This window comes from Salvelinus namaycush, chromosome 2, assembly GCF_016432855.1.
Source record: "Salvelinus namaycush isolate Seneca chromosome 2, SaNama_1.0, whole genome shotgun sequence".
NCBI classification, from domain to species: domain Eukaryota; kingdom Metazoa; phylum Chordata; class Actinopteri; order Salmoniformes; family Salmonidae; genus Salvelinus; species Salvelinus namaycush.
The window spans coordinates 78,048,785-78,073,893 of NC_052308.1; the positions used below are offsets into that span (position 1 = coordinate 78,048,785).

At 46.2% G+C, this 25,109-nt stretch overlaps 2 protein-coding genes across 3 annotated transcripts in view; both read left to right on the forward strand.

The window, feature by feature from the left end:
• The window catches only part of LOC120018948 (ethanolamine-phosphate cytidylyltransferase-like), a 31,685-nt gene extending 16,691 nt beyond the window's left edge, over nucleotides 1-14,994 (forward strand). The window contains exons 3-14 of the mRNA XM_038962162.1: nucleotides 35-83; nucleotides 304-416; nucleotides 742-896; nucleotides 1,173-1,214; nucleotides 3,386-3,524; nucleotides 4,007-4,089; nucleotides 7,270-7,347; nucleotides 9,033-9,098; nucleotides 11,619-11,684; nucleotides 11,800-11,888; nucleotides 12,153-14,728; nucleotides 14,810-14,994. Of these exons, the coding sequence (XP_038818090.1) occupies nucleotides 35-83; nucleotides 304-416; nucleotides 742-896; nucleotides 1,173-1,214; nucleotides 3,386-3,524; nucleotides 4,007-4,089; nucleotides 7,270-7,347; nucleotides 9,033-9,098; nucleotides 11,619-11,684; nucleotides 11,800-11,888; nucleotides 12,153-12,270 (998 nt within the window). The 3' untranslated portion in view covers nucleotides 12,271-14,728; nucleotides 14,810-14,994. The remainder of the gene's footprint in view (nucleotides 1-34; nucleotides 84-303; nucleotides 417-741; nucleotides 897-1,172; nucleotides 1,215-3,385; nucleotides 3,525-4,006; nucleotides 4,090-7,269; nucleotides 7,348-9,032; nucleotides 9,099-11,618; nucleotides 11,685-11,799; nucleotides 11,889-12,152; nucleotides 14,729-14,809) is intronic.
• Nucleotides 14,995-16,104: 1,110 nt separating this feature from the next.
• LOC120019033 (guanine nucleotide-binding protein G(o) subunit alpha-like) overlaps nucleotides 16,105-25,109 on the forward strand; it is a 43,530-nt gene continuing 34,525 nt past the window's right edge. For both annotated transcript variants that reach the window (XM_038962247.1, XM_038962255.1), the window contains exons 1-2: nucleotides 16,105-16,800; nucleotides 20,784-20,875. In XM_038962247.1, coding sequence (XP_038818175.1) covers nucleotides 16,665-16,800; nucleotides 20,784-20,875 — 228 coding nt within the window. In that variant the 5' untranslated portion in view covers nucleotides 16,105-16,664. The remainder of the gene's footprint in view (nucleotides 16,801-20,783; nucleotides 20,876-25,109) is intronic.

Sequence of the window (25,109 nt, forward strand, 5' to 3'; positions counted from 1 at the left end):
TATACAGTAATTTCCCTTCTCTCTCTCCCTCCAGAAGAGATCTCGAAGCACAAGGGTCCTCCTGTCTTCACCCAGGCAGAGAGGTAAGAAAATCACTCCATTTCATTTTCATGTAAATGGACAATAAAGTTTTGGTATGGTATGTAAATGGACAATAAAGTTGTGGTATGGTATGTAAATGGACAATAAAGTTGTGGTATGGTATGTAAATGGACAATAAAGTTGTGGTATGGTATGTAAATGGACAATAAAGTTGTGGTATGGTATGTAAATGGACAATAAAGTTGTGGTATGTTGTTGTAGGTATAAGATGGTGCGGGCTATCAAGTGGGTGGATGAGATCGTAGAGGGTGCTCCCTATGTCACCACCCTGGACACACTGGACAAATACAACAGTGACTTCTGCATCCACGGAGGTAAGGGGGGTAAGGGGGGCGGGAGGTAAGGGGAGCGGGAGGTAAGGGGAGCGGGAGGTAAGGGGAGCGGGAGGTAAGGGGAGCGGGAGGTAAGGGGGGCGGGAGGTAAGGGGGGCGGGTGGTAAGGAGGCCTGACTGAGACCGATTTGTAACTTTTTTAAAGGAGAACAGGGACTCGTCCTCCTTCCATATCTCTGTGTTTATTTAGACAGTTGAGAATGTACATTCCAGGCTACAGTGGTACAGTGGCAGAACAGTGTCAGAGGTGGGATTCCATCATGTTGGGATGATGTCAGAAAACTAACCACCAGTTGTCCTACCTTAGATGACATCACTCTGACGGTGGACGGTAAGGACACGTATGCGGAGGTGAAGAGAGAGGGCCGGTACCGGGAGTGTAGACGCACCCAGGGGGTCTCCACCACAGACCTGGTGGGCCGCATGCTGCTCATGACTAAAACCCACCACAGTAATAACATTGTGAGTACCACACACACACACACACACAGAGTGCACACTGACCCTAGTCACCGTAGTGTGTGTGCTTACAGCAGGGGAGGCTGCTGAGGGGAGGACAGTTCATAATAAAGGTTGGAACGGAGCAGAATGCTATTAAACACATTCCATTGATTCTGCTCCAGCCCGTCCTCCCCAATTAAGGTGCCACCAACCTCCTGTGGCTTACACTGTTGTAATCGCAGAAATCACACAGGACTGACCTCAAGAAAAACTCTCTCTTCCTCTGTCGGTTTACAGGACAACTCAGACTACCAGCAGCACACGGACAACTTTGGGAAGGTAAATATTACTATTCAAATATATTCTGAAGAGGAAGTGGAGATGACAAAACTCTTTGTTGTGGATTATTCTGAACACAAGGGGGCGCAATTCCACTGCTCAGTACAACCATGGTGTGCTGTACATCTCAGTGAAAATAGTACCATAGTGTATTCAGATGGAATGTTCAGAAAGTCCGATTTTTATTTTGTATTTTTAAAAAAAAAACGTCTCTTTGGAACACCCACGTGAGCCTGCTTTCTGAGGAGTTACTTCCTCAGGCTTTCCAACTACTATGAGATGGCTGGGTTTCTGAGGAGTTACTTCCTCAGGCTTTCCAACTACTATGAGATGGCTGGGTTTCTGAGGAGTAACTTCCTCAGGCTTTCCAACTACTATGAGATGGCTGGGTTTCTGAGGAGTTACTACCTCAGGGTTCCAACTACTATGAGATGGCTGGGTTTCTGAGGAGTAACTTCCTCAGGCTTTCCAACTACTATGAGATGGCTGGGTTTCTGAGGAGTTACTACCTCAGGGTTCCAACTACTATAAGATGGCTGGGTTTCTGAGGAGTTACTTCCTCAGGCTTTCCAACTACTATGAGATGGCTGGGTTTCTGAGGAGTTACTTCCCCAGGCTTTCCAACTACTATGAGATGGCTGGGTTTCTGAGGAGTAACTTCCTCAGGCTTTCCAACTACTATGAGATGGCTGGGTTTCTGAGGAGTTACTACCTCAGGGTTCCAACTACTATGAGATGGCTGGGTTTCTGAGGAGTTACTTCCTCAGGCTTTCCAACTACTATGAGATGGCTGGGTTTCTGAGGAGTTACTTCCTCAGGCTTTCCAACTACTATGAGATGGCTGGGTTTCTGAGGAGTTACTACCTCAGGGTTCCAACTACTATGAGATGGCTGGGTTTCTGAGGAGTTACTACCTCAGGGTTCCAACTACTATGAGATGGCTGGGTTTCTGAGGAGTTACTTCCTCAGGCTTTCCAACTACTATGAGATGGCTGGGTTTCTGAGGATTTACTTCCTCAGGCTTTCCAACTACTATGAGATGGCTGGGTTTCTGAGGAGTTACTTCCTCAGGTTTCCAACTACTATGAGATGGCTGGGTTTCTGAGGAGTTACTTCCTCAGGTTTCCAACTACTATGAGATGGCTGGGTTTCTGAGGAGTTACTTCCTCAGGCTTTCCAACTACTATGAGATGGCTGGGTTTCTGAGGAGTTACTTCCTCAGGTTTCCAACTACTATGAGATGGCTGGGTTTCTGAGGAGTTACTTCCTCAGGTTTCCAACTACTATGAGATGGCTGGGTTTCTGAGGAGTTACTTCCTCAGGTTTCCAACTACTATGAGATGGCTGGGTTTCTGAGGAGTTACTTCCTCAGGTTTCCAACTACTATGAGATGGCTGGGTTTCTGAGGAGTTACTTCCTCAGGTTTCCAACTACTATGAGATGGCTGGGTTTCTGAGGAGTTACTTCCTCAGGTTTCCAACTACTATGAGATGGCTGGGTTTCTGAGGAGTTACTTCCTCAGGTTTCCAACTACTATGAGATGGCTGGGTTTCTGAGGAGTTACTTCCTCAGGTTTCCAACTACTATGAGATGGCTGGGTTTCTGAGGAGTTACTTCCTCAGGTTTCCAACTACTATGAGATGGCTGGGTTTCTGAGGAGTTACTTCCTCAGGTTTCCAACTACTATGAGATGGCTGGGTTTCTGAGGAGTTACTTCCTCAGGCTTTCCAACTACTATGAGATGGCTGGGTTTCTGAGGAGTTACTTCCTCAGGTTTCCAACTACTATGAGATGGCTGGGTTTCTGAGGAGTTACTTCCTCAGGTTTCCAACTACTATGAGATGGCTGGGTTTCTGAGGAGTTACTTCCTCAGGTTTCCAACTACTATGAGATGGCTGGGTTTCTGAGGAGTTACTTCCTCAGGTTTCCAACTACTATGAGATGGCTGGGTTTCTGAGGAGTTACTACCTCAGGGTTCCAACTACTATGAGATGGCTGGGTTTCTGAGGTTAGGGTTTAGAACTGGCCCTTCCCCTCTCTCTCCTCCCCTCCATGTTCTCCCCAGGGTCCTAAGGGCCACAGTCTATGGACAGGAGTTGGGATAGGTTTATATTAGGTTTGTGTTAGGTTAGGTTAGGGGTTATGACTATAATAGTGTCTTGTCTCCCCAGGGTCCTAAGGGCCACAGTCCATGGACAGGAGTGTCCCAGTTCCTCCAGACTTCCCAGAAGATCATCCAGTTTGCCTCAGGACAGGAGGCCCAACCTGGGGACACCATCATCTACGTAGCCGGGGCCTTCGACCTCTTCCGTATCCTTATGTACCGCTGTGTCTGTGAGAGAGACCGAGACAAAGGGTGGTTGTGTGTCTGTGAGAGAGACCGAGACAAAGGGTGGTTGTGTGTCTGTGAGAGACACTGAGACAAAGGGTGGTTGTGTGTCTGTGAGAGACCGAGGCAAAGGGTGGTTGTGTGTCTGTGAGAGACCGAGACAAAGGGTGGTTGTGTGTCTGTGAGAGACACTGAGACAAAGGGTGGTTGTGTGTCTGTGAGAGACCGAGGCAAAGGGTGGTTGTGTGTCTGTGAGAGACCGAGACAAATGGTAGTTGTGTGTCTGTGAGAGACAGAGGCAAAGGGTGGTTGTGTGTCTGTGAGAGAGACCGAGGCAAAGGGTGGTTGTGTGTCTGTGAGAGAGACTGAGACAAAGGGTGGTTGTGTGTCTGTGAGAGAGGCCGAGACAAAGGATGGTTGTGTGTCTGTGTGTGTGATTACCTTAACCACTCCTCCCCATCAGACATTGGTCATGTTGACTTCCTGGAGACGGTCTACAAACAGGCTGAGAGGCCTTACGTCATCGTGGGACTGCACTTTGACCAGGTATGTACACACACTTAAACAAACACATGTTCAGAAAACGCTGACCCCATCAGATTCAGGCAACATTTGCACTGAGCTAAAGGCTAGAGCTGCCTCTTTCAAGGTGCAGGACTCTAACCCGGAAGCTTACAAGAAGTCCTGCTATGCCCTCCGACGAACCATCAAACAGGCTAAGATTGAATTGTACTACACCGGCAGGGCTTGCAAACTATTACAGACTACAAAGGGAAGCTCAGCCGCGAGCTGCCCAGTGACACAAGCCTACCAGACGAGCTAAATCACTTCTATGCTCGCGTCGAGGCAAGCAACACTGAGGCATGCATGAGAGCATCAGCTGTTCCGGACGACTGTGTGATCACGCTCTCCGTAGCCGACATGAGTAAGACCTTTAAACAGGTCAACATACACAAGGCTGCGGGGCCAGACTGATTACCAGGACGTGTGCTCCGGGCATGTGCTGACTAACTGGCAGGTGTCTTCACTGACATTTTCAACATGTCCCTGATTGAGTCTGTAATACCAACATGTTTCAAGCAGACCACCATAGCCCCTGTGCCCAAGAACAGTAAGGCAACCTGCCTAAATGACTACAGACCCGTAGCACTCACGTCCGTAGCCATGAAGGCTGGTAATGGCTCACATCAACACCATTATTCCAGAACCCTAGACCCACTCCAATTTGCATACCGCCCAAACAGATCCACATATGATGCAATCTCTATTGCACTCCACACTGCCCTTTCCCACTTGGACAAAAGGAACACCTTTGTGAGAATGCTGTTTATTGACTACAGCTCAGCTTTCAACACCATAGTGCCCTCAAAGCTCATCACTAAGCTAAGGATCCTGGGACTAAACACCTCCCTCTGCAACTGGATCCTGGACTTCCTGACGGGCCGCCCCCAGGTGGTAAGGGTAGGTAGCAACACATCTGCCATGCTGATCCTCAACACTGGAGCCCCTCAGGGGTGTGTGCTCAGTCCCCTCCTGTACACCCTGTTCACCCACTACTGCATGGCCAGGTACGACTCCAACACCATCATTAAGTTTGCAGACAACACAACAGTGGTAGGCCTGATCACCGACGAGACGGCCTATAGGGAGGAGGTCAGAGACCTGGCAGTGTGGTGCCAGGACAACAACATCTCCCTCAACGTGATCAAGACAAAGGCGATGATTGTGGACTACAGGAAAAAGAGGACCGAGCACACCCCATTCTCATCGACGGGGCTGTAGTGGAGCAGGTTGAGAGCTTCAAGTTCCTTGGTGTCCACATCACCAACAAACTAACATGGTCCAAACACACCAAGAAAGTTGTGAAGAGGGCACAACAAAGCCTATTCCCCCTCAGGAAACTAAAAAGATTTGGCATGGGTTCTCAGATCCTCAAAAGATTCTACAGCTGCATTATCGAGAGCATCCTGACTGGTTGCATCACTGCCTGGTACGGCAACTGCTCGGCCTCCGACCGCAAGACACTACAGAGGGTAGTGCATACGGCCCAGTACATCACTGGGGCTAAGCTGCCTGCCATCCAGGACCTCTACACCAGGCGGTGTCAGAGTAAGGCCCTAAAAATTGTCAAAGACCCCAGCCACCCCAGTCATAGACTGTTCTCTCTACTACCGCATGGCAAGTCTAGGACCAAAAGGCAGTTTTTACCCCCAAGCAATAAGACTCCTGAACAGGTAATCAAATGGCTACCCGGACTATCTGCATTGTGTCCGTCCGTCCCCCCCCCCCCCACCCCTCTTTTACACTGCTGCTACTCTGTATCATATATGCATAGTCACTTTAACTATACATTCATGTACATATTACCTCAATTAGCCCGACTAACCAGTGCCTGTATATGGCCTCGCTACTGTATATAGCCTCGCTACTGTATATAGCTACTGTATATAGCCTCGCTATTGTTTATGGCCTCGCTACTGTATATAGCCTCGCTACTGTATATAGCCTCGCTACTGTATATAGCCTCGCTACTGTATATAGCCTCTACTGTTATTATTCACTGTCTTTTTACTGTTTTTCTATTTCCTTACCTATCTATTGTTCACCTAATACCAGTTGCACTGTTGGTTAGGGGCCTGTAAGTAAGCATTTCACTGTAAGGTCTACACAAATCAAATGTATTTATATAGCCATTCTTACACCAGCTGATATCTCAAAGTGCTGTACAGAAACCCAGCCTAAAACCCCAAACAGCAAGCAATGCCGGTGTAGAAGCACGTGTATTAGCCTCTCTTCATCACGCTCTGAGCTAACTCACTGTGGCTCGGAGAAACTCCTGTTCACCTGTTGTATTCGGCGCACGTTGATCTGAAAGGCCGACTCCATCAGATTCTCTGAGAGAATGTGGTTTTATAACCCTGTAGACATGATGATGATGGGGGGGGGGGGGGGGGGGCAGACTGTGTTTCACTGGCCCTCTCTCTCACACACAGGCCCGTGGGATGCACAGACACACACACTGTTACAGAGAAACATGTGGATCCAGTTGACTACATCATATGAAGGACTGACATGTCTAAAAGCTACAGAGGGCCTCGTTTCTCGTGTTCCCCAAATCTGTTTCACATTCCAATGAAACACGCTGCCATTGGTCGAGAGCCAGTATAAATACTCTGTCATTGGTCCTCGACTGTGTGGGTCGTCCTATTCCTTTTAGACGCTGTTCCAAGGTCAGTTGTGATGGAATGCTGAAGGATCAATCCTAGCAGGAGGAGACTTTGCTCAACTCGATCTTCATGGGGGGAAAAAGTCAGCGGGTTGGTACCAAAAACAGATTTAAAAAATACATTTAAAAAGGGCCAAATCTTAACCTTCACCGTTAGTGGGGATGACAAAACTGACCTAAGATCAGTGTCGAGGCAACATTAACCTACTTCTCTTTGTAACCTCCCATAGACTTAGAGACAACAGTAGTGGCCAAAAGCATGGGCATTGAGGACTTTCACCATTTCGAAGTAGTCGACTGGGCTCACATTGTTTGTTTACCAACTCATATAAGTAGTAGAAGAAGACATTTGGAAATGGAGATGGCCTCGATGCCCGCTGCTCGTGCTTTCACAGACACCAAAATGGGACGAATACCCCTGTTTCACATTGCAATAAAGCCTCATGGTCGAAAGCTAGTAAACATCCTGACATTTGTTGTTGTGTTTTTCTGTCAACCAGGAAGTGAATCGCTACAAAGGGAAAAACTACCCAATCATGAACATCCACGAGAGAACCCTGAGTGTCCTGGCCTGCAGGGTGAGAACATACACACACTAAACATACACACACACACTAAACACACACACACACACACTAAACATACACACACACACTAAACATACACCAACACACACTAAACATACACCAACACACACTAAACATACACCAACACACACTAAACATACACCAACACACACTAAACATACACCAACACACACTAAACATACACCAACACACACTAAACATACACCAACACACACTAAACATACACCAACACACACTAAACATACACCAACACACACTAAACATACACCAACACACACTAAACATACACCAACACACACTAACACACACCAACACACACCAACACACACCAACACACACCAACACACACCAACACACACTAAACATACACCAACACACACTAAACATACACCAACACACACTAAACATACACCAACACACACTAAACATACACCAACACACACTAAACATACACCAACACACACTAAACATACACCAACACACACTAAACATACACCAACACACACTAAACACACTAAACACACACCAACACACACTAAACATACACCAACACACACTAAACATACACCAACACACACCAACACACACTAAACATACACCAATACACACCAATACACACCAACATACACCAACACACACCAACACACACTAAACATACACCAACACACACTAAACATACACCAACACACACTAAACATACACCAACACACACTAAACATACACCAACACACACTAACATACACCAACACACACCAACATACACCAACACACACCAACACACACCAACACACACTCAACACACACCAACACACACTCAACACACACACACCAACACACTAAACACACTAAACACACACACACCAACACACTAAACACACACACCAACACACTAAACACACACACCAACACACTAAACACACACACACCAACACACTAAACACACACACACACCAACACACTAAACACACACACACCAACACACTAAACACACAGACACCAACACACTAAACACACACACACCAACACACACTAAACACACACACACCAACACACACTAAACATACACCAACACACACTAAACATACACCAACACACACTAAACATACACCAACACAGACACACACCAACATAGACACACACAGCTTCTTTGTAACCCCCTGGGCCCAGTAGTCACAGACAGTGAAAGCTGTCTGCTCTGCCTAGAGAGAAATGTTCTCCTCACACACACACACTGAAGGACGGTAGGCTCTCTCCTCCATTCAGCTCTTATCAGACCAGCTACAGAACAATGATCCTCTGTCCTCCCGGTGTGTGTGTTCACATCAAACCATTTGTTTGTGTATCTTGCATCTTTTAATGTGTGTTGACGTGTCTTGAGAATGTGTTTTATGAAATCGTTATCCGAATCCAAAACGGGACTCGACCACACAAAGGGTATCTATACACACGCGCACCGGATTACGCAATTCCAGAACCATTCAGCGTTAACACAGAGCCTGAAACTGTCTCCCTGTCCTGTGACAGAGGTATTACTCAATGACTTTTGATAGTCAGCCCTCGACCTAAATACAACCATTACACAACCATTACACCACCATTACACAACACTCACTAATTTATTTTAGTTTAATTATCTCCTCCTCTCCCTCTTTCTCCCTCTCTCCCTCCCCCTCCAGTATGTATCAGAGGTGGTGATTGGGGCTCCCTACGCTGTGGGTAAAGATCTGCTGGACCACTTCAAGGTGAGACACACACACACACACACACACACACACAGAGACAAACACGAAGACACACACATTGAAACAGTGGTATTGTTTGACTGGGAGAAGAGACGTCTTTCCTAACATGCATAGCCTCTCTTAGGGAGAAACATGAACAATGACCTGGTGTGTGTGTGTGTGTGTGTGTGTATAAACTGACCTTTCTCCTGTGTGTATGGGACTGGGGTGCTGTAGTAATGTCAGGCTGTTACTGTATAGCAGACATACTACAGATGTCCCTCGCTCTCGTTCCCCCTCTATCGCTCTCTCTCCCCCTCTCGCTCTCTCGCTCTCCCCCTCTCGCTCTCTCGCTCTCCCCCTCTCGCTCTCTCGCTCTCCCCCTCTCGCTCTCTCCCTCCTCCCCTCGCTCTCCCTCCCTCCTCCCTCCCCCCCCTCGCTCTCCCTCCCTCCCGCTCACTCACTCTCCCTCTATCGCTCTCTCTCCCCCTCTATCGCTCTCTCTCCCCCTCTATCGCTCTCTCTCCCCCTCTATCGCTCTCTCTCCCCCTCTCTCGCTCTCTCTCCCCCTCTATCGCTCTCTCTCCCCCTCTATCGCTCTCTCTCCCCCTCTATCGCTCTTTCTCCCCCTCTATCGCTCTTTCTCCCCCTCTATCGCTCTCCCTCCCTCCTCCCTCCCCCTCCCTCTCTCCCTCTATCGCTCTCTCTCTCCCTCTATCGCTCTCTCTCCCCCCTCTATCGCTCTCTCTCCCCCTCTATCGCTCTCTCTCCCCCTCTATCGCTCTCTCTCCCCCCTCTATCGCTCTCTCTCCCCCCTCTCTCGCTCTCTCTCCCCCCTCTCTCGCTCTCTCGCTCTCTCTCCCCCTCTATCGCTCTCTCTCCCTCTCTCCCCCTCTATCGCTCTCTCTCCCTCTATCGCTCTCTCGCTCTCTCTCCCCCTCTCTCGCTCTCTCTCCCCCTCTCTCGCTCGCTCTCCCCCTCTATCGCTCGCTCTCCCCCTCTATCGCTCGCTCTCCCCCTCTATCGCTCGCTCTCCCCCTCTATCGCTCGCTCTCCCCCTCTATCGCTCGCTCTCCCCCTCTATCGCTCGCTCTCCCCCTCTATCGCTCTCTCTCCCCCTCTATCGCTCTCTCTCCCCCTCTATCGCTCTCTCTCCCCCTCTATCGCTCTCTCTCCCCCTCTATCGCTCTCTCTCCCCCTCTATCGCTCTCTCTCCCCCTCTATCGCTCTCTCTCCCCCTCTATCGCTCTCTCTATCGCTCTCTCTATCGCTCTCTCTCCCCCTCTATCGCTCTCTCTATCGCTCTCTCTCCCCCTCTATCGCTCTCTCTATCGCTCTCTCTCCCCCTCTATCGCTCTCTCTATCGCTCTCTCTCCCCCTCTATCGCTCTCTCTATCGCTCTCTCTCCCCCTCTATCGCTCTCTCTATCGCTCTCTCTCCCCCTCTATCGCTCTCTCTTCCCCTCTATCGCTCTCTCTTCCCCTCTATCGCTCTCTCTTCCCCTCTATCGCTCTCTCTCCCCTTTCTCTATCGCTCTCTCTCCCCTTTCTCTATCGCTCTCTCTCCCCTTTCTCTATCGCTCTCTCTCCCCTTTCTCTATCGCTCTCTCTCCCCTTTCTCTATCGCTCTCTCTCCCCTTTCTCTATCGCTCTCTCTCCCCTTTCTCTCTCTCTATCTTTTCCACTGTTTCCCTCCGTCTGTTAGTTAATGGTAACCTTGCAGGTCAGGGTTCAAGGCCCTGGTGAACCAAGACACCATAAGGAGTACCATAGATATCTACTTTCTTATACTACATGTGGGTGATCATATGTTATACCATAGATATTATTGATCTGTTATACCATAGATATTATTGATCTGTTATACCATAGATATGTATGATTAGGTTATACCGTAGATATTATTGATCTGTTATACCATATATTATTGATCTGTTATACCATAGATATTATTGATCTGTTATACCGTAGATATTATTGATCTGTTATACCATAGATATGTATGATTAGGTTATACCATAGATATTATTGATCTGTTATACTGTAGATATCTATAGTCTAACCTAATCATACATATGTATGATCAATCATGTAGGTTATACCATAGATATTATTGATCATATTTTAATTGACCATGTCACTTCCTGTTATACCATAGATATTATTGATCATATTTTAAATTACCATGTCAGTTCCTGTTATACCATAGATATTATTGGTCATATTTTAATTGACCATGTCACTTCCTGTTATACCATAGATATTATTGATCATATTTTAAATGACCATGTCAGTTCCTGTTATACCATAGATATTATTGGTCATATTTTAATTGACCATGTCACTTCCTGTTATACCATAGATATTATTGATCATATTTTAAATGACCATGTCAGTTCCTGTTATACCATAGATATTATTGGTCATATTTTAATTGACCATGTCACTTCCTGTTATACCATAGATATGTATGATAAATCATGTAGGTTGTATTATTGATCCTATTGACTATACTCATGATCTATGATGTCACTTCTTGTAGGTGGACCTGGTGTGTCATGGGAAGACAGAGGTGTTTCCTGACAGGGACACTGCAGACCCTTATGCTGTGAGTACTGACTGTGTGTGTGTCTGTGTTTGTCTGTTTTGCAGTATTCGTGTGTGATTATCTGTCTTTTTGTGTGATTTGCATGTTATTGTGTGTGTGTGTGTGTGTGTCCCAGGAGGCTAAGAAGAGAGGTATCTTCCGTACAGTAGACAGTGGTAACGGTTTGACCACCGATGACATCGTACAGAGAATCATCAAGAACCGGTAAGGGCCTGTCTCACACAATAGCCTTGAAGTGTCTCTCACCCATCTATCACTGTCTACCTTCGGTCTCCCCTTGTCCCTCATCTTTTTCTCACTCATTTGATTATTTTCCCATCCCTCTCTCCCAACCTCCTCCCCGCCCCTCTCCACGCCTCTCTCCACCTCCTCCACACCTCTCTCCCCCCTTATTTGGTATTATTGTATTGTTACCTTGTACAAAATGCACTATACAAATGAAGTTGGTTTGATTCTCTCTCTCTCCAGGCTGCAGTTTGAGGCAAGGAACCAGAAGAAGGAGGCCAAGGAGATTGCGGTGTTTGAGGCGATGAAACGCCAGGCAGAGGGAGAGCAGGCCGGGGACACGGCCCAGGCAGCACAGTAACCAGATCAAACTAGTTCAAACCAGACCCAGCTGTCACAAAACTGATCCTAACCCAGCATTTCCCAAACTAGAGAAACTCTGAAATAACTTTTTTTTAAATTGCGTTTGGTTCATAGAACTGGGGTTATGTCAGTAACCTCCGGTAGCTGCTAGATGCCGTTGTAATAATGAGAGCGGTTTTGGTTTTCTTTCTTCCTATCTTTTGAACGGTTTAATCTACGGTTTCTCTCTACAATGCCCAGAAGCCTCAGAACAGAGTGGACAAGACCAGGCACTAAAATCAGACTGGAGGAAAAATAACAATCAATGGTTTTATTTTCCACTCAGAAGATCAAACTAAATGATTGCCTGATGATCTTCTCTACTTCCCAATACCTTTCTGATGCATTTGTCACTTCAAACAATCCTTCATATTGAAACACCGTCAAATGTACTGTCAACTGATTTGTGATAGACGGTCATAGTCCCAGTTTAAGAACCAAACATTGGCTGTTGATTTCATCACCTTTTTTTAAAATAACAAAATGGGGTCGCAGAACAAACAAGTTTGGGAACCTCTGTCCTAACCAGTTCAAAATGGTTCAAACACGACCCAAACAGGGTCCGACTGAACCGAGCCAGCCCAAACCAGTCTAGTCCTACTACTTATACTGTATACACATCCTTTAGAGAAGCATTGCCTGCTAACCTGTCCTAGACCGGCTTTACCCCCCCAGTCCACAACGGGCCAAACTCATTCCACCGACTGCCGAGTGTCTGCGGGTTTTCACTCCCTTGTACTTGATGAATTAAGGTCACTAGTTAGTAAGGAACTCTCCTCACCTGGTTGTCTAGATCTTAACTGAAAGGACAAACCAGCAGACACTAGGCCCTCCATGGAATGAGTTTCCACCTGACCCAAACCGGATCAGACCAGATCAAACTGCAGAACCAGACTCAAACCAAGACACCTCCTCACCTTCACCAGCTAAGGAGAACACAAAAATAACCCTCTCCCCCTGTCAGTGGAGGCTGCTGAGGGGAGGATGGCCCATAATAATGTCTGGAATAGCTGTAATGGAGTGTGTTAAATCTTATCACACTTTCAGGCAGAAAGAAAGATGGAGAAAATAATCCAAAGTTTGACTGTGATGAAAAAGAGAACATTGTGAAGAAGAGAGAAAAGTCTATGTAGTTGTGTGTGTACTGTATATTTAGTAGTGCCTTCTAGTCTGATCTACCAAATGGCACACTATTCCCTATGGACCCTGGTCAAACGGCCGCTGACCCCGGCCCTCCGGTTATGGCCGCTGACCCCGGCCCTGTGGTTACGGCCGCTGACCCCGGCCCTGCGGTTACGGCCGCTGACCCCGGCCCTGCGGTTACGGCCGCTGACCCCGGCCCTGCGGTTACGGCCGCTGACCCCGGCCCTGCGGTTACGGCCGCTGACCCCGGCCCTGCGGTTACGGCCGCTGACCCCGGCCCTGCGGTTACGGCCGCTGACCCCAGCACACATACATGCCAGAGTTGACATACCTGCTCAGCCTGAAGTGTCCCCACTTGCGCCGTCGAATAACTGTCTGCTCTGTGGCGTGACCGGTACGACTCTTCACGTGGGTGGCTTGTGGCGTGACCGGTACGACTCTTCACGTGAGTGGTCACGTGTGTTTGAGGCAGACGTCTTGGGTTCGCGCCTCGCTAGGAGCCGACAGGCGGAAGGTGGTGCTCTTTAAGCAAGCAGCATGACCTCCTTCACATGGCTATGGGTTGGAATCCGGCCCACTATCTCATCAATAAACAGTGGACTATATAGGGAATAGGATGCCATTTGATGCACCCCTCTGTCTTGTATGGAACAGGATGATTCAGGACTCTGTCATGTTTTCTTTTCTTCTTTCTAATGTGTTTATGTGGATAATTCATTTAGAACATTTTTTAGAGAGGTATGGACAATGAATGGGGGAGTCAAGTGTGTGTGTGTGTATGCATGAGAGACTGTTTTAAAGGGAGTGTGTGCGAATGAAAAATGAATAACAAAACAAATGGGCATGTATATTGTATGGCTCTACCCCTCTAAAGTTGCTCTGTAAATCTGTCAATTAATTGTCCGGTAATGACAAGAAAATACAAAATACTGTACCCATTATTTTCTGAGGTTGAGCCTCTTTGTAGTTGTTCAATAGTCCATAATATCTGACATGAAGTGGAAACCTGAAAAGGTTAACATTATTTACCTACTAAGCTGAAAAAATTGTCTGATTAGTAAAATAGTGTAAACACACATTTGCTTACCACTAATGTCTGTAATGATAGTTTCAGAAGAGTACTTTTCCCTATAATGGTCGTCACCCATCCTACTCACCCATCCTACTCACCCATCTTACAAACGTATATATTTCCACACTGAGGTTGAAATGACACTGAAATTATGATAATGTCCTTTTTAGTGAAAAAGTGCTGGAAATTTCAGCCTGTTCAGGTGGGATGGAGTTTTCAGCCTGTTCAGGTGGGATGGAGTTTTCAGCCTGTTCAGGTGGGATGGAGTTTTCAGCCTGTTCAGGTGGGATGGAGTTTTTGGCCGACAGCAAATCAAATATTATTAGTCATTTATTTTCCCCCCGAATACAACAGGTGCAGATCTTACAGTGAAATGCTTACAAGCCCTTAACCAACAATGCAGTTTATGAAAAATAAGTGTTAAAGTAGTTAGTCAAATAAACTGTAAGGGGAAGCATGACATCACAATCTGATCTAATTATTCTGATTAATGACCAGTCATCTTTTATTTGCATATGTATCCTCCTCTGAGGCGGTAGGTTCTAGAACAGAGCTCTCCAAACTTGTTCCTGGAGACCTACCCTCCTGCAGGTTTTAGCTCCAACACCAGTTGTAACCAACATGATTTAGCGACTCAACCAGCTAATTATTAGATTCAGGTTCGCTAGATTAGGGTTGGAGCAAAAACCTACAGGACTGTAGCTCTCCAGGAACAGGGTTGGAGAGCCCTGCTCTAGAGTTTAGAAATAAAGACATTGTTGCGATGCATAAAGAATGTCATCGGGTGACCCACCTGGACCCCTGCCGCCATCCAGTTAGAGAACCACTGGACTTGAAGATCCTATCCGCCAACCAGGGCTGTGTATGTAAATATATTTAAATATATATCAACCCCCTCATGACCAGAGAGCATTCCGATGGAAAAAGGAGGCTCGGGAAATACATTATTAAGAGATATTGGATTTTCATAAAAAATAAAGGGATTTATTGGCCATACAAGTGATTATTTTAAAATACACTTTAAACGACTGCATGGGGGCTTTAAACTAAACTATTTAGAGAGTTTTTGAAAAAGAAAGCGGTCTGTGGCTTTTCACGAAAGCGCTGACGGGGTCAACTACATGTCTACAACCGTTTAGATCAGCATGTCGCGCGGAAAACCGGTAAACTAGACCGGTGGTTGTGTGTGGTCACAGATTACGCTGAGCTGTCGAAATGAGGACACGGTTCGAGGCTCTTGAATGAAAAAACGGTAAAACGTTCGCCTCATTAGGAACACAAAGGGAAACTAATCCTGACCCACGCGTTTGGCAGGATTTGAGGCGTTGGTGAGCGTGAAAGCACTGACATTCAAAACAGTGATTATTATGTTTGTTAGTTTCATAGTAACGCACCTTGTGGATACAGTGGAAATGGCAGCACTCACTCAGGCGTCAATTTCTCCTCCCGAAACGTCACTTCCACGGGATATCTGAAACTTTTCCAATGCTGCAATACCGTGGGAGTCTATGAGACCAGGCTGCGTGGGAGGGATCTCCCGTCCTAAATCAACTAGGTGGGGAAACTTTTCGGGAGTTAGGATTCTGTAGGCTACTATAGCGGCGCTCACAGTCTCATTGGCCATTTGAAGGTAGTCTATTTTTTGAAAATGTTGTTTGTCTCTCGAGTCTAACACGACAAGGAAGTATTCACAATAGCCTTGCTGATTTGGTGGTTGGTTGGGTAACGAGCCACTTTTTGGGCTAGTGAGTAGGTAAACGTTTTCACCTTTTTCGATTGTGTATATTGCGAGCGATTCCGCATCATGTAACAACGGATGGACATGCGCTTCCTATGCGAACCGATTGAATAACTTCTAACCTATTAAATTACTTTTTTCTTCGTTTATATTACTTTTGTCATAAAAAGGAATAGGACAGAACATTTGGCCATATTGTTGCAGACATTTGGCATAGAAAACCACCCCAAAATGTGACACATCAAGAGGAAAAAGCGATCATCAAAACCCAATTGGATAAACATGTTCGAGTCAACTATCACCGTCAACCCACGATGAATGATCCCTAAAGTGGATCCCCCTTCCCCGGTATTATTCTAGCTCGTGCGTGTCCGGTGAACGAGGAGATGAGCAAGGCGAGATGGGACAGTGTCTCAGTTCAGAACAAGACCTAACGGAGGAGGGGAAGAAGGCGAAGCTTCAGAGCGCGAAGATAGACAGGGACCTGTATGAATACGCCAAGAGGGAGATGAACGTGGTCAAGATACTAATGCTCGGTAAGTCTCTCTTTCTCTCAATTACATTCAATTCAAAAGGCTTTATTGACATGGGAACATATGTTTACATTGCCAAAGCAAGTGAAATAGATAAACGAAAACGAACAGTAAACATTACAGTCGAAAGTTTCAATGGAATAGACACATGTCAAATGTCACTACTCTCTCTCTGTGGTGGTAGTAATAATATATAGTGGACAATATTTCCCCTTCGGCAGAAGAGTATTTTGATGTTCTGTGTTGTGCAGCCGAGTGTTCTCTGGTCACTAGGCCTGCACAACACCTTTGCAAGTTTCGCCTATGTTCATTCATTAACTGAAAAGCCCCACACACTTCTAGCTCCAACGAGGATGTTGGAACAACAGCAAAGAGCTAAACAGACCCATACTAGATCAAATGATTGGTTTAACAGAAACACAGTGAGGAGTTTAAAGGGTGCAGGGCAGGCGTTTCCACACAATGGTCTAACATTCTTCCTGGTCAGTCACAGGGACTGAATCACAGTGCAGATAGAGGCCAATGTGGTTTGTGTTGAGATTAACCAGAACAAGATAAATACCCTGGGCCCGGTTGCATAAAACATCTTAAGTAGCTTTTCCCCTTATCTTTTCCATGAATTTGTTTTGCACAAAACATTTTAAGGCAAATTTCCCCCTTAAAGTAAGTGAAGTTAGTTTCCCTTGAGGTCCCTTAAGTGCTTCATTCAGTATGGATATCAATGTAAACAGCACTCAGTATGGATGTCAATGTAAACAGCATTCAGTATGGATATCAATGTAAACAGCATTCAGTATGGATATCAATGTAAACAGCATTCAGTATGCATATCAATGTAAACAGCATTCAGTATGGATATCAATGTAAACAGCACTCAGTATGGATGTCAATGTAAACAGCATTCAGTATGGATATCAATGTAAACAGCATTCAGTATGGATATCAATGTAAACAGCATTCAGTATGCATATCAATGTAAACAGCATTCAGTATGGATATCAATGTAAACAGCACTCAGTATGGATGTCAATGTAAACAGCATTCAGTATGGATATCAATGTAAACAGCATTCAGTATGGATATCAATGTAAACAGCATTCAGTATGCATATCAATGTAAACAGCATTCAGTATGGATATCAATGTAAACAGCACTCAGTATGGATGTCAATGTAAACAGCACTCAGTATGGATATCAATGTAAACAGCACTCAGTATGGATATCAATGTAAACAGCACTCGGTATGGATGTCAATGTAAACAGCACTCGGTATGGATGTCAATGTAAACAGCACTCGGTATGGATGTCAATGTAAACAGCACTCAGTATGGATGTCAATGTAAACAGCACTCAGTATGGATGTCAATGTAAACAGCATTCAGTATGGATATCAATGTAAACAGCACTCAGTATGGATGTCAATGTAAACAGCACTCAGTATGGATATCAATGTAAACAGCACTCAGTATGGATATCAATGTAAACAGCATTCAGTATGCATATCAATGTAAACAGCACTCAGTATGCATATCAATGTAAACAGCACTCAGTATGGATATCAATGTAAACAGCACTCAGTATCGATATCAATGTAAACAGCACTCAGTATGGATATCAATGTAAACAGCACTCAGTATGGATATCAATGTAAACAGCACTCAGTATGGATATCAATGTAAACAGCACTCAGTATGGATATCAATGTAAACAGCACTCAGTATGGATGTCAATGTAAACAGCACTTGTGGAAGTGAATGTTGCTTTCCTCTGCCCTGGTTTCAAACTAAAAACTTCCACCAGCTAGCTAGGTAGCTGAACAAGGGAAGGTGCACAATCCATGGCTACACAGCTAGCTGGCTACATACTCTGTACCACAGGAGGTTGGTGGCACATTCATTCGGGAGGACGTGGTAATGGCTGAAGCGGAATAAGTGGAATGCTATTAAACATGTGGTGTTATATGCATACTACCGTGCTCCACACTCATGCTCTGAGTGCATTCTCCAAGGATGTTCTCTTGAGTACGTTCCTGTGGGGACGAGTGTGTGGAGAAATCATAAAACGTAACATTTAAGCATTACTCGCACTCCCCCTACTGTGTAATCTCACACTGCATCACAAAGCAAATGTTTTACTTCATAATTATCAGCTAGATATGTGAGCCATAGTAATCTAGCTAGCCAGCTAGCTAAACAGGCAAAAATGGCCTAAAACTAATGTTATGCAAGGTAGATGTAAATGTTTAATGGGCAGCTAGCTAGCTAACATTTATTCGTGTCTAGCTATTGACTTGACTATGGACTTACCCATTCACTGACCCTTCCTCCAGCCAGGACAATAACAGAGACCAAACAAGATATACACAAAGCAAACGTTTTACTTCATAACTATAAGCTAGCTATATGTGACTCATAATAATGTAGCTAACCAGATAGTTTAACAGGCAAAAATGACCAACAACTAATGTCATGCAAAGTACAGTCGTGGCCAAAAGTTTTGAGAATGACACAAATATTAATTTTCACAAAGTTTGCTGCTTCAGTGTCTTTAGATATTTTTGTCAGATGTTACTATGGAATACTGAAGTATAATTACAAGCATTTCAGCCCATTCTTGCATAATCAATGCTTGGAGTTTGTCAGAATTTGTGGGTTTTTGTTTGTCCATCTGCCTCTTGAGGATTGACCACAAGTTCTCAATGGGATTAAGGTCTGGGGAGTTTCCTGGCCATGGACCCAAAATATCGATGTTTTGTTCCCCAAGCCACTTAGTTATCACTTTTGCCTTATGGCAAGGTGCTTGTGGAAGTTGGAAAAAACATTGTTTGTCACCAAACTGTTCCTGGATGGTTGGGAGAAGTTGCTCTCGGTGGATGTGTTGGTACCATTCTTTATTCATGGCTGTGTTCTTATGTAAAATTGTGAGTGAGCCCACTACCTTGGCTGAGAAGCAACCCCACACATGAATGGTCTCAGGATGCTTTACTGTTGGCATGACACAGGACTGATGGTAGCGCTCACCTTGTCTTCTCGGGACAAGCTTTTTTCCGGATGCCCCCAACAATCGGAAAGGGGATTCATCAGAGAAAAGGACTTTACCCCAGTCCTCAGCAGTCCAATCCCTGTACCTTTTGCAGAATATCAGTCTGTCCCTGATGTGTTTCCTGGAGAGAAGTGGCTTCTTTGCTGCCCTTCTTGACACCAGGCCATCCTCCAAAAGTCTTCGCCTCACTGTGCGTGCAGATGCACTCACACCTGCCTGCTGCCCTTCCTGAGCAAGCTCTGTACTGGTGGTGCCCCGATCCCGCAGCTGAATCAACTTTAGGAGACGGTCCTGGCGCTTGCTGGACTTTCTTGGGCGCCCTGAAGCCTTCTTTACCACAATTGAACCGCTCTCCTTGAAGTTCTTGATGATCCGATAAATGGTTGATTTCGATGTCTTTGAATTATATTTTTTAACCTTTATTTAACCAAGACTTGTCAGTGAATCATGGCATTTCCATGGTAACCAGAGACTCTTTCTGTTGTACATGTCTTCAAACTACCGTAAAACCCTTAAATGATGCCCTCACCTAAGGAAATGTCTGAGGGGCTCTATGCAACACTCTTAAACAATTCTCTTAGGTAAATGATTCCTTAATAAGGGAAACACTTAAGATGTTTTCTGCCGTCTTGTCAACTCTCCTATCTATGGTCATTGTCCAATCACAGCACAAACTGATCTGGGACCCAGGCTACAAGATAAAGCCATTGTCCTTGAACTCGTTGTAATACAATGTAATACTCTGAAGTCAATTCAAAGGGGTTTATTGGCATGTGAAACATGTTTACATTGCCAAAGCAAGTGAAATAAACAAAAGTGACAAGACACAAAACAACATGAACAAAAAACAATTTGAATTTAACAGTAAATATTACACTCAAGGTTTCAAAAAGAAAGACATTTCTAGTGTTATTTTGTCATGTCTCTCCCTCCATCTGATTCAGGAGCAGCAGAGAGTGGGAAGAGTACGCTGGTCAAACAGATGAAGATCATCCACAGCCATGGCTTTACCAGGCAAGAGCTGACCAGCTTCAAGGTGTGTACACACACACACACACACACACACACACACACACACACACACACACACACACACACACAGAGCCCCACAGGTAATCTAACAGCCATGGCTTTACCAGGCAAGAGCTGACCAGCTTCAAGGTGTGTACACACACACACACACACACACACACACACACACACACACACACACACACACACACAGAGCCCCACAGGTAATCTAAATACAGTAGAAGCCTGATCAAATTGCTTGACAGTCATTGTATGGACGTCTCAGTTGTCCTATCTACACAGACCAGGTGCTGGTTGCTACTCACTATATTGGAACTGGCCAAGTGAGATAGATAGATGATCATATCACTCATCTGATAAGAAGTGGAATAAGTGAGAGGGGGGGTGGTCAGAGAGAGAGGGGGGGGTGAGGGGGAGAAAAGCTGAGTGAGGGCATAGCGCTAAAAGAGGAAGCGATGGAGACTGAGAGAAACTGAGAGAAGGGGGTTAAGTGATATGGGTTGTAGAGGGGTGAAATGAAGAGATAGGAGACTGAGAGAAACTGAGAGAAGGGGGTTAAGTGATATGGGTTGTAGAGGGGTGAAATGAAGAGATAGGAGACTGAGAGAAGGGGGTTAAGTGATATGGGTTGTAGAGGGGTGAAATGAAGAGATAGGAGACATGCGGTGTGTGTTTCAGGGGTAAACCCATACAGGAATGCAGTGGTTTGATTCTGTCCATTCTTCTAAGGAGAATAGGGATTAGGCTGCTATTTGGGACGCAACCTATATGTGGGGCCTGTCGTCTTCTGGGGACACACCTCTGCATAAACTCTTCCTGTGTGTTTGTCCTACGGTCTGGGGTTAAATAGAGGAACCTGGACAGTACTGAGACACACTCCCTCACTGACTGGGTGAACCACCTACTCTCTCTCTCTCCCCCTCTAGTCCCACCAACTTTCCCTTTCTTCCATCCTTCTTTATTCTCCTTCTCACTTAGAGTTTTACTCCTTTCTCCACTCCTCCCCTCTCTCCACTCCTCTCCTCTCTCCACTCCTCTCCTCTCTCCACTCCTCTCCTCTCTCCACTCCTCTCCTCTCTCCACTCCTCCCCTCTCTCCACTCCTCCCCTCTCTCCACTCCTCCTCTCTCCACTCCTCCCCTCTCTCCACTCCTCCCCTCTCTCCACTCCTCCCCTCTCTCCACTCCTCCCCTCTCTCCACTCCTCCCCTCTCTCCACTCCTCCCCTCCCCTCTCTCCACTCCTCCCCTCCCCTCTCTCACTCCTCCCCTCTCTCACTCCTCCCCTCTCCTCTCTCACTCCTCCACTCCTCCCCTCCTCCCCTCTCTCCACTCCTCCCCTCTCTCCACTCCTCCCCTCTCTCCACTCCTCCCCTCTCTCCACTCCTCCCCTCTCTCCACTCCTCTCCACTCCTCTCTCACTCCTCCACTCCTCCCCTCTCTCCACTCCTCCCCTCTCTCCACTCCTCCCCTCCTCCCCTCTCTCCCCTCTCTCCCCTCCTCCCCTCTCTCCCCTCCTCCCCTCTCTCCACTCCTCCCCTCTCTCTCCTCCCCTCTCTCTCCCCTCTCTCTCCTCCCCTCTCTCTCCTTCCCTCTCTCCTCTCCTTCCCTCTCTCTCCTTCCCTCTCTCCTCTCCTTCCCTCTCTCCTTTCCTCCCTCCCTCCGCCTCTCCATCCCTCTCTCTGACTTCTCTATAATGTAGTAACATAATGAACAAGTGTTGAGAGGAAAGACCTATTTTTAAAGGGTGAGCGCTTTGATGGCTACCAGTTTGCTAACAGGTGTGCAGCAGCAAGAATGTTCAATTATGAGAGGAATTTGGTATGAGTTATTAGTGTGTCATACACATCTGTGTGTGTGAATATTATTTTCTAGACTTGGGGAGTATTCTTGCTCTGAATCGGTCCTTGGCAGCTGTCTGCTGTCATGTTACACCGGAACACACACCGGATAGACTCTGATATGCCAGATGAAGGTCCTGGGTGGTGATATGTGAAGGTTATGGCCTTTCCCTCCTCTTTCTCATAAAAGTCAGATTATCCAAGACTCACTCCACCATCACTGCCCCATCAGTCCCCCTTTCATCTAAAGAGACACATTTGGTATCATGAACACCATGGTAACATGAACACCATGGTAACATGAACACCATGGTAACATGAACACCATGGTAACTTGAACACCATGGTAACTTGAACACCATGGTAACTTGAACACCATGGTAACTTGAACACCATGGTAACATGAACACCATGGTAACATGAACACCATGGTAACATGAACACCATGGTAACTTGAACACCATGGTAACATGAACACCATGGTAACTTTAATACTCTCTCTTCCAGAGGAATAAATCACACGCTGCCTCACTGCCCTATCTATGCCCTTCCCTGAACCAACGAAAACAGAGACAGCAGGGTGTATCTCTCTCACACACACACACACTCACCCCGCCTTCCCCTGTCCTGACCATGCCCTGTACAGTTGATCTCTGCTCTAGGCCTGCTGCAGACTGGTAGAGACTCTTTGATGAACCACATTCTGTAGCAGGAAGAATCCCAAATGGCACCCTATTCCCTATATAGTGCACTACTTTAGACCAGAGCCCATAGGGCTATATAGGAAATAGGGTGCCATTTGGGACGCACCCCTTTCTCTGTCCCACCGTTGGCTTGTGTTGTAGCACTGTGACAAGACAGACCGATGTGGATGGGGGCGTGCTCTCTCTGCTGTCTCCTGAAGTCTACGATCAGCTGCTGCGTTTTGTTGACTTTGAGGGAGAGGTTATTCCCCTGGCACCACTAAATGTGGTGGTTGGCGCTTTCAGTTTTGTGTGGATGCTGCCATCTATCCACGGTTTTGTGTGGATGCTGCCATCTATCCACGGTTTTGTGTGGATGCTGCCATCTATCCACGGTTTTGTGTGGATGCTGCCATCTATCCACGGTTTTGTGTGGATGCTGCCATCTATCCACAGTTGGATAAACTCTAATCGTCACAGTGGGAACAGCATCATCTATGCACGTCCCTGATGAACTCAGTCACTGAGTTAGTTAATACGTCGATGCTATTCTCAGAGGCAGCCCGGAACATATCGCTGTCCACATGACCAAAACAATCTTGAGGAATAGGTTCTGATTGGTCAGACCAATGTTAAACATGCCTTATCACGGGTACTTCCTGTTTAAGTTTCTGCCTATAGGAGGGGAGGAACAGAATGTAGGCATGATCTGATTTACCGAGGGCCTTGTAGCTGTCCCGGAAGGGGGAGCAGCAATGGTCAGAGTTCTCAATGAGCGAATAGCGCAGGGGATGTTGATTAAACTTCCGTAAATAAATGCGGCCTCAGAATATGCGGTTTCCAGTTTACACAAAGTCTAGTGTATTTTCTTGAAAGCCGTCGCAGTGTCTGCTTGAGGGGGAAAATACACGGTCGTGACGATGACCGAAGAGAATTCTCTCAGGAGGTAATGCGGCCGGCATTTGATGGAGAGATATTCCAAATTGGGAGAACAAAAGGACTTGATTTCCTGTACATTACCTTAATCACACCATGAGTAGTTAATCGTGAAACATACACCTCCCCCTTTATTTTTGGCGGAGAGTTCTTTCTTTCTGTCCGTGATGTACGGAGAACCCCGCTGGCTGTATGGACGGGGACAGTATACCCGGAGAGAGCCATGATTCTGTGAAACAGAGTAAGTTATAGTCCTTGATGTCTCGAATGAGATCCGTCTACTTTATTGTCCAGGGACTGAACATTAGTGAGTAATATACTCGGAAGTGGTGGGTGGTAATGAACGCTTGTAGGGAATAATACAAGAAACCTTCTGAGGAAATAATGTAAGAAATACCACAAAAAAACAATACTGCAAAGTTGGCTAGGAGCTAGGAACATGTCTGTTGGTGCTATCTTGAACTCCAGTGGAGATGGTGGAAATGTTCCAAGTTCCCTCGGCGTGCACATCACTGACAACCTGAAATGGTCCATCCAAACAGATAGTGTGATGAAGAAGGCGCAACAGTGAGGCTGAAGAAATTCGGCTTGGCCCCTAAGACCCCCCCCTACGAACTTCTACAGATGCACCATTGAGAGCATTCTTTCGGGCTGTATCATCAGATGCACCATTGAGAGCATTCTGTCGGGCTGTATCATCAGATGCACCATTGAGAGCATTCTGTCGGGCTGTATCATCAGATGCACCATTGAGAGCATTCTGTCGGGCTGTATCATCAGA